The sequence below is a fragment of the Orycteropus afer genome, unplaced genomic scaffold (genome assembly GCF_000298275.1).
Source record: "Orycteropus afer afer isolate SDZICR_OR568_19922 unplaced genomic scaffold, OryAfe1.0 scaffold00309, whole genome shotgun sequence".
NCBI lineage: Eukaryota > Metazoa > Chordata > Mammalia > Tubulidentata > Orycteropodidae > Orycteropus > Orycteropus afer.
Genome location: NW_006921896.1, coordinates 4163471 through 4173896, shown reverse-complemented (window position 1 = coordinate 4173896; position 10426 = coordinate 4163471). Strand labels below are relative to the sequence as shown.

At 37.5% G+C, this 10426-nt stretch overlaps 1 protein-coding gene across 1 annotated transcript in view; it reads right to left on the bottom strand.

The window, feature by feature from the left end:
• Positions 1-10426, bottom strand: part of LOC103206265 (17-beta-hydroxysteroid dehydrogenase 13) — a 35003-nt gene that overhangs the window by 6053 nt on the left and 18524 nt on the right. Inside the window, exons 3-4 of the mRNA XM_007951708.1 lie at positions 7496-7627; positions 4131-4237 (exon numbers count right to left, since the gene is read on the bottom strand). Of these exons, the coding sequence (XP_007949899.1) occupies positions 4131-4237; positions 7496-7627 (239 nt within the window). The remainder of the gene's footprint in view (positions 1-4130; positions 4238-7495; positions 7628-10426) is intronic.

Genomic DNA, 10426 nt, shown 5'->3' with positions numbered 1-10426 from the left:
TGTTTTGGCTGAAGATATTGAGCTTCTCCATCACCTCTTTCCACAGATGTAGTCAATCTGAGTCCTGTGTACTCCATCTGGTGAAGTCCATGTGTATAGCTGTCGTTTGTGTTGTTGAAAAAAGGTATTTGCCATGAATAAGTCATTGGTCTTGCAAAATTCTATCATGTGATCGCCAGTGTTATTTCTATCACCAAGGCCATATTTTCCAACTACTAGTGATTCTTCTTTGTTACCAACTTTTGCATTCCAATCACCAGTGATAATCAATACATCTTGTTTGCATGTTTGGTCACTTTCAGATAGTAATAGAATAAATAATAATAACTTTAAATGACTGGCTCAATGTGTCCTCTTTCTTTTTTTCTCACCCTACAGGTAAGGTTTTCCATTCAATATTCAAACTAGTTTCTAGTTAGTGTTTATCACTGTTGTTATTTGGAAAATATGAATCAAGAAAAAATATATTTAGAAATACTACATAACTAAAGTCTGTATTGACAACCTTCTGTCAATACAGGCTTTGCATATTTCTCCTCTGTCTTTGGGTAAGTTTATGGTTTCTCTCTTGACACTGGTTGCCACTTTCACTTCTTAATTTCTTTGTTATGATCTGGATTCAAAAGACTCCAGATGAACTTTGTATGTGTGTGTCCTTTTACTTTCTTTTCATTTTCTGATCTTTAAAAAGCAGATAATCAAAATACAAGGCTGCTTAGAAGATTAAATCAGATAGTATGTGCATAACTATTTATTATGTGTAAGGATCTATATAAATATTAATTGTTATTTTTGACCCAAGAGACAATACGACACTAAAATTAAAGGCTGGTTACTTTCTTGAGAGAGAAGAAAAAAAAAGAGGAGAAATCTTATTACGTTGTATTTCTACATTTTTAAGCATTAATAATAGCAAATGTTTTATCTCTGTCATGTGTTTTAAGACAGCACAGAGGCAATTTTTAACAATCACATATGTGTGCACCAACACTTACTACTACTTTGAAATTTAGTGATATCTGTGACTGCATGCATTCAGTGTCAGAAATAATTTGGTTCTTGAATAACTGTAACCTTTGATATGTATGCTGTGGTGGCTATGTTTGTGTGTCAACTTGGCTAGGCCTGGTGGAATGGCTGGGCGGCTGAATGTAGTTATTCCCCATGGTGAGATTGGTAATTAACTCCATGGTAGAATCTATTGGAGCAACTGGGTAGCTGCATTGTGTATATGGTGTGCTTCCCATATATAAGAAACAGCTTTGGGAATGGTCTCTAGCTTATGGCATGCTTGAACCCTGCATGTAGCCATGTCATTATTCAGCAGCCTGCCATGCTGTGCCAATCCTGGGACTTTCGATGGACTTGAATCAATGGTCTGCCGTGTGGTTTGGTAACATCAGGACTGTGCCATTTTATTTGTCACCCTTGGGCTTGTTAGCATCAGCAGCTAATAGCTGCCTGAATGAAGAGTTGCCTCTAGCTTCAGTGGGCTGGGAGCAAGAGGCAGAGCTGAAGCCCAAGGTCATGGGGCTTTCACACAGCTCCTAGAGCCTGGCACTTTGAACTCAGACTTCTAGCCTCCCAAATTGCAAGAGAATAAAACTCCTGTTTGATCAGGACATCCCATTTGTGGTATATTCCTGTCAGAGAGGCACTAGGTAACCACAATAGAATATGGTACCAAGAGTGGGGTTTTGATTACCTAGATACATGGTGGTTGGAGTATGACTCATGATCAGGTGAGCCTGAGTCAAAGTCATCAGGAACCTTTAATTTAAATTAGATAACATGCATCTGATCGACCATTTTTGGTAAATGCTGAGGCAAGTTCCCTAGTTCTTTATGTGAGAACCTTTCTGCACACTAGTTAACTACTTTCAACCACACTCTTCCCATGGGCAAATTGCCTCTCTCTGGGCTTGTTTTGACTTATCTAAGCATAGTCACATTGCTGGCTTAATGGTCAGCAAACACTGGGGAAGTAACATAAATAATTTAAGTGATGTCTGAATTTATATCAAGACTCAAAATGGAATTAGGGCTCCCACTGTAGATCACAGCCTTCTATAAACCAGTGCTTTAGAATTTAAGCTCTAATGCATACCCTCCTCTTGATCATTGATCATGGATTTTATTTAAATGCTTTTGATTACATTTAGATTAGTGTACTTTCTACTGCACAGACTGTTTGATGGCTCCTTTATATGGCTGCTTGTTTTAGGACTAGCTTTTAAGACCCTAGATAGTCTATTTGATAGCTGGCACCATCTAATTTCTTCATACATTGGAAGAACTACTAAGCCTCTGGTTAGGCTATAAACCTGAAAGTGGGAGCTCTAGTCCATCCGTAGAATGTGCTTAGCTACATATATGATTCACTTCATGGGCAGTGTTTTAGGCTGGGTTCTCTAGAGAAGCAAAACCAGTAAAACTTGTATATACATATAGAGAAAGAGAAATTTATTTTAGGAAAATGGCTCACACATTTATAGAAGCTGGCAAATTTCAAGTTCTTGGATCAAATGTCAAGTTGGAGCCTTTTCCAAACTCACACAGCTGCAGGGGCTGATGAGCTCAAGGTTGGTAGGCAGTACACCAGCTGTTGACTCCAATGAATGACAAATCCAAGATCTCCAGGCTGAATGGTGGATTGTTCACTCATGGACAGTTGTAGGCAGCACAACAGGATCCCGATCCACAGAAGAGTGTCTCTTTTCCCAGGATGTCCATAAATATATTGGAAGCAGGCCACACCCCTAGGGAAACTCCCTTTCGATGCATTGGCTGCTTAAAACATATATATCTGATTCCCTCATGGGAATAACCCACACCACAACTGCTTAAACCACACAGAATTGTGGTCCAGCCAAGTTGACACACAACTCCAACTATCACCGTCCACCCCTTGGTTCCTGGAGATCTTGGATTCATCATTCATTGGAGTCAACAGCTGGTATACTGCCTGCCAACCTTGAGCTCATCAGACCCTGCAGCTGCAGGAGTTGGGAAAAACCAAACTCACTGCTGTGGAGTTAAACCCGACTCATAGCAATCCCTCCTTGGGTTTCTGAGGCATTAACACTATGGAAGTAGATTGCCCAACCTTCCTTCCGAGGAGTGGCTGGTGGGTTTGAACCACCAGCCTTCTGGTTAGCAGTCAAAGGTCTTGGGCACTATGCTACTAGAGCTCCTATGTATGCATAAGTAAGTAATAAATTAACCAGTTACCTATACACAAACTTACTCTCTAGCACTCATTTGCTGGCAGTTGCAAAAAGCGTTAGCCAAAATGTTGACAAATTAAAATTTTTCTATGAGATTGATAGGAGCTCTGGTGGTGTAGTGCCTAAGGCATTTGACTGCTAACCAGAAGCCTGGCAGTTCAAACCCACCGGCCACTCCTCAGAAGGAAGATTGAGCGATCTACTTCCATAGTGATGTCATCTCGGAAACCCAAGGAGGCGTGGCTATGAGTCAGATACAACTCGTTGGCAGTAAGTTTGGTTTGGTTTATGAGGTCGATACCAGGCAGAAAGAAGGAAATAAGATGCCATTAATGGATTTTCTAAGAAAGGACATTTTGCAAATAGTGTATCCTTAGAGCCTACCACCTCCTTCTCTTCATGTCTTTGGTCGGAAATGTCTTTTAATCAGGCTGAGGGTTACACACACACACACACACACACACACACATGACCTTTCATGGCACAAGCACCTTAAGCACATTGGAAAATGTTTTGATCCAGAAGCCACTCTTGATGGCTTATCTTGGGCACCCAGGCATGGCACAGATATGTGTTCCTTTGGACTTTCACATGTTTTGCTTCTTAGTCTGTGGGTTTCCTGTTTCTCTTAATCAACATCTACTCATTTCAAGATACAATAGAAATAATGCTTGGCATTATTGTTTTCTTTCATTGCTCTCTACAGAGGAGTTTTCAGGATCTAAAAATATTTAAATTATAAGCAGTGTCCTTGTTTTAAGATAAGTCATTTTAAATAAATTATTCTAAACTAATATTTAAATTATATAAATGCAAATTACCCTGCTATGACGACTGGAATATGAAGACAAATAATCCTTTAGAGTGTAAAAACGTATAACACTGCTAGAAAGAGATACTTACCAGTATGGGATCATAGAAGGAAGCACTTTGTGGCCGCACATTGAAGCCACAGTGACAATATGACCATGATTTCTCTTAATCATTGATGGAAGAAAGGCTTTTGTAATCTTAAGGAAAATTGCAGGAAGAAGAGAAACAACAACATAAGCTTTAGGTTTCCAAATAAGGTTTGTTAAGGCAGAATGGTATTTGAAACAAATTTTGCAGTGAAATGAAAAGCATGCCAAAATCCCATGATTACTTCTGTGCAAATGACAGAAATAGAAAGACAAACATTTAATTTGTTTGAGCTGGCATTCAGTGTTATATCAAGAACCACATGCCAAGAACCCACTCTAATACTACTCCTTCTTGCTTCAGAAGGAATCAAATTGTTTCTTTTTGGATATATTACTCAAGGAATATCAAGGAGAAAATTCAGAGTTTTCAGAACTAAAAGAATGCCCTATAATAATCTGGTAGCATGTCATTTTTGGGTTTTGAGCTTTATCATTCCAATTAGTTTAATTGAAATCCTGTGTACCTGCATCAAGACAGCTGAGTTGAATAAACTAAGAGTTCAGTACTGACCCACAATCCTTATGCATCATGATCAAATTTTGCATCTCCCTATTTGAAATACTATGCATTACATATTGATGTTACAGAAAACAAAGGATTTCTTTTCTCCAAAAAGCTTTACTTTGTTGTGAGAAATATCAATAATATTTTATGAGTACTTTGCACACCTACTCCTGTATCTTTTGTAATTTCATGAGAGTCAGAACCCCAAACTGTCAAACTAAACAACAATAACAACAAAACTCAAACTCAGTACCAGCGAGTCAATACCCACTCATAGCAACCCTAAAGGACAGAGTAGAACTGCCCCATAGGATTCCTAAGGCTGTAAATCTTTACAGCAGACTGCCTTGTCTTTCTCTCATAAAGTGGCTGGTGGTTCAAACTGCAGAGCTTTCAGTTAGCAGCTGAGTGCTTAATTCCTGACCCACAGAAACTGTGAAAAGAAAATAAATACTTATTGATGTTCTAAACCACAGAGTTTTGTGACCAGTTTTAGATAACTAAGAAGCTCTGGTGATGTAATGCCTAAAGCATATTTGATTGCTAACTAGAAGGCTGGGGAATCAACCCACCAGCCACTCCTTGGAAGGAAGATGGGGCAATCTACTTCCATAGTGATACTGCCCTGGAAACTTAAGGAGGGGTCGCTAGGAGTCGAAATCAACTCGACAGCAGTGAGTTTTTTTTGTTTTTTTTGTTTTAGATAACTAATACATGAGGACTCGATAGAGTTTGTGGAGCATGATGTGTGTGAGGGGCTGAGGAAGGTAGGGCAACAATACTGTTTTCCTCTCTCTTCCAGAATCCAGGTTTTCTTGCAGTTCTACACTAATATTACAGTGTTAGGAGAATAAGGTGTGTAATTGCTCTCTACTAAGGGCATGGAAATTGATACGTCACTTTCCTACAAAACTAATCAATTATAAGAGGTCTGTACAGCCCTGTTTTCCAAGTTTCAGCAGCCAAGGATATAGAACTTGTTGAGAGTCCCATCAAAAAGTATTCCAAATTCCTGCATACATCTGAGTGGCGATTTTTTATTTTAATGTCTTTTCAGTTTTAAAATTTCATGAAGTGAGGACACAGTGAACGTACACTATGTATTTCCCCTAAAGCACTAAAAAGATGTACCTTGACAACTGTCACCAAACTTCTAGCCTCAAAGCTTTATAGAAAAGAGAAGGTTAAACTTACTGCCATCGAGTCGATTCTGACTCATAGCAACCCCTACTGGGTAAATCTTTACAGAAGTAGAAGATTGCCCCATCTTCCTTCCCCCAAGTAGTTGGTGGGTTTGAACCACTGACTCTGATTAGCAGCCAAATGCCTTCTCCACTATGCCACCAGAGCTCCTTAAAGTTCTAGTATTAACTCCTGATAGCTAATTAGATTTTTGTTGGAAATGCTACTATTTCTGATTGTTGATCTTTTTGTCATTCTCAAGTGATATTTTTCTCTTTTAGACTGGATTCATTCCCTGACCACCTTACCCAACCAACATTACCTCTTCTATTTTCCCTTGAAATAGTACTGTTGTTGTTGTTGTCATTAGTTGCTGTTGAGTTGATTCTGACTCATGGTGACACCATGGTGTGTCAGAGTAGTTATTAAAACATGGTTTTATCTTAAAAATCAGCATATGCTTATTGTTTAATAATTAAGGGGATAAAAGGGAAAATCAAATTAATCCCTCTACTCTAAAATAGGGGGTGTCCCTGCGTGACACAAATGGTTAAGTGCTTGACTATTAACCAAAAGGTTGGCAGTTCAAACCTACCCACACATGCCATCTGCTTCTGAAAGGTCACAGCCTTGAAAACACAATGGAGCAGTTCTGCTTTGCACACATGGTATCACCATGAAATAATACTAATATTTATTGTTCACTGTTCTAAGTGCTTTATATGTATTAACTCCTTAACTCTACCCAATAACATTGTGGGGTAAATACTATTATGTATATTTCATATAAGAAAACAGGCTCAATGAAGTTAAGTAAATTATTCATGTTAGGATTTGAGCCCACATAGTCTGACTCAGAAGGAGCCCTGGTGAAGCAGTTGTTAAATTGTTAAGCTGCTAATCAAAAGGCCAGCAGGAGAAAGATGTGGCAGTCGGCTTCCATAAAGATCATAGCCTTGGAAACTCTTCTGAGCAGTTTCTACTTTGTCCTCTAGGGTTGCTATGAGTCAGAATTGACTTGATGGCAACTGGTTTGGAATTTGGCTCAGAGTGTGCTCCTTTAACTACCATATTGTCATTTTAATTTCCAGCTGCTTCTCTTTCTCTAAAAAAGTACACATTTTTACAAAGTTATAATGGTTTTTACTAAACTCCAACTACTACAGAAATATGTCTCTTAGTAAGTGAAAGTCCTTCATAATCACATACTCTCCTCTGAGAAGCTCTATTAAATTAGGATATTTTGAGTGACATTTTACTTAGCATAATTTGGAAGTCCCCAAATTCCCTAGATGATGCTATAGTCATATTTAGGGTTTTCTATTTGTATCTGCTACTTCCTCTATTCCATAAATATTTGTTCAGTACCTGGTATGTCTCAGGCTCTGTGTTAGATACTGGAGGATGAGACAGATGAAGCAGCTTACATTCTAATAGCCTTTTTCAGAGACACTGTGCTGCTACCACTGTAACTACTTTGATTACTCTTGATTTAAGGCGAGGATCTTCTGGCCAATCTTCTAATCAGAAGGCTGTGAACTCAGTTATGAACTTTATGATCCTAAAATGGAGATTTTCATACATGTACAAACCAGAGATTTTTTTTGATTCATACTCACCCAAAAATGTCCTAGCGTGTTGACATCAAAAGTTTTGGCAATCTCTTCATCCTTGGTATTAAGAAGACTGGCTGGATATATTACCCCAGCATTATTCACCACGATAGTTACGTCACCCACTTCTTTCTTTACCTTTCGACATTGAAAGAATATTCATTGTGTGTATTATAAAACCATAAAGTTTTGGGGCTGATGTTAGAGTCTTTATTCTACTTGGGTGAAGTCTATGAGAGTTCAGGCAAGAAAGAGGTTTGAGCCCAAATAGTGAAAGCAAAAGGAACCCTGTCCTAAAGGTGGGATAAAATTTTTTTTTTAAATACATCTAAATTTCAGTACCTAGTGCATCATAGAGTTTGAAAACTTCTCAATAAAATTAACTTAATATTAGTGCTGATAATAAGCTTTGAGCAAATATTTTTTATTGTGGCAAAAATATGCATACAAAAACATCAGTCAATACAAGAACTTCTGCATTTACAGTTCAATGGCATTGATTACATTTTTCATGTCATGTCACCATTATCAGTATCCTTTTCTAAAATATTCTACTACTATTAACATAAACTCAATACCTCCAAACACAAACTTCTCCTTTGCCTCTGCCTCCCATTCTTGGTAACTATTAATTATCTGTAATTTCTATATATTTGCTTATTTTAGTAAAATTATGCACTATTTGCCCTTTTGTGAGTGACTTATTTTGCTCAGTATAATGGTTTCAGGTTTCATCCATGTTGTGGCATGTATCAGAACTTCATTTCTCTTTAAACTACATAATATTTCATTGTTTGTATACACTACATTTTGTTTATCCATTCATCTGATGATAGACATTTCAGTTGCTTATGCATTTTGGCTATTGTGAAAAGTGCTGCAATGAACATTAGTGCTTAGGTTTCTGTTTGCATTCCTGCCTTCACTTCTTGGGGCTCTTTCATTGGGACCATAGATATTTATTATGATTATATCTTCTTGTTCAATTGATCCTTTAATCATTATATAATGTCCTTCCTTGTCTCATATGGCGGTTTTTGTCTTAAAGTCATTTTGATCAGAAATTAATATTCCCATTCCTGCTCTTTTATGGTTGCCATTTGCTTGATATATCTTTTTCCAACCTTTGATTTTTAGTCTATTTTTGTCTTTGTCTCTAAGGTGTGTCTCTTGTAGACAGCATATTGATGGGTTTTGTTTTCTTATCCAATCTGCAACTCTCTGTCTCTTGAGTGGTGTATTTAATCCATTAACATTCAGTGCAATGATAGACAAGTATGAATTTGTTGCTGTCATTTTTTTATGTGTTTTCTCATGGTGTCCCTGATTTCTTTGTTCCATATTATTTTCTGTGCTGAGCTCATTATGTTTATGAATCCTGTTATCATTTCCTTTGTTGCTGTTGTTTTAGTATTTGCTGAATATTTGTGCTTGTCCTCTTTTTTATTGTGATATGAAGGTTTATTATTTTTCTTTGAGGTTACCCTGTGATTTATAATTTTCTTCCTGAGATTAGAACAGTCCGTTCTATCTTGCAACTCTCTTTACTTCTTCACCATTTAGAAGTTCTGTAACTACACAGTATTTTCCCTCTTTTTTGTTTGTAGTTGTCCTCACTTGCCACTTGATGTCTCTCTCTGGTTCCCTGTTTACAGTCTTGTAAGCTTATTTTACTTTGGATATGTCCATAGCTGTGGTTCCTGGGATATGTCATCTTGTGTATTAATGGTCGGTTGTTATTTGTTATTTTTGGTTCTCTGTTCAAAGGATTCCCTTTAGTATCTCTTGTAAGGTTGGTCTGTTTTTACCAAATTTTTTTAGTTTCTGCTTCTCTGGAAATCTCCTAATTTCACCATCATACTTGAGGGACAATTTTGCCAGGTATATAATTCTTGGCTGAAAATTCTTCTCTTTCAGGGTTTTATATATACCATCTCATTGTCTTCTCACTTGCATAGTTTCTGCTGAGAAATCAGAGCTTATTCTTACTAGCTGTCCTTTGTAAGTAACTTTTTGTTTTTTCCATCCTGCTTTCAGGATTCTGTCTTTGTCTTTGGTTTTGGTGAGTTTGATGATGATGAGTCTTGGTGATTTTCTTTTGGGGTCTATCCTGTTTGGGGTTCGTTGGACTTCCTGAATGGATATCTTCTCATCTTTCATCATATCAGGGAAGTTCTCCTCCAGCAAGTCTTGGACAATTTTCTCAGTGGTTTTGTTTTTCTCTTCCTGTTCTGGAATTACAATGACATGTAAGTGATTCCTTTTGATGGTATCCCACATGAACCTTAAGCTTTCTTCATTTTGTTTTGATCTTTTTTCTGATTGATCCCTTTCCAAAGAAGTATTCAAGTGTTTGTCTTCAATCTCATTAATTCTGTCTTCTATTGCATCAATTTTACTCCTTTTCTCTTTCAATGTGTTGTCTATTTCTGACAATTTAGTATTAATCTTCTGGATTTCTATCTGTAGATTTAGAATTATTTCTAAGTTTTCATTTATTTGTCATTTTGCTCTCATATTTTCTTCCAAAATTCTTCTAAGGTTTTTTTCTGTTTTCTTTGGTCTGTCTCTCAATCTTTTGAAGATACCTAAATATAATTCTTTTGAATTTGTTATCAGAGAGTTCCAATGCTGCTTCTTCTCAGGGATGTGTTCTGGGTCTGTATCCTGCTCCCTTGTTTCTACCACTTTATCTTGCTTCTTTGTGTGAACTGTGATGATCTGTTGTCTCTGAGACATTGTGTTGTTGTATTTAGATCTCTGTTAACTGGTTGTGAAGAGCAGCCAAGAGTGAGTCAGCCTCTTCTTGGTGGTTGTCTATCATTGGCCCATTGGTGGAGAAGGAAGTGGTGGCTCTCACTCAGTAAGTGAAGCTGCAGGAGGTGTGGGTGTAGTTGTGTCTTATGGGGACTGTTGCTGTCTTCCACTCAGTTAGAC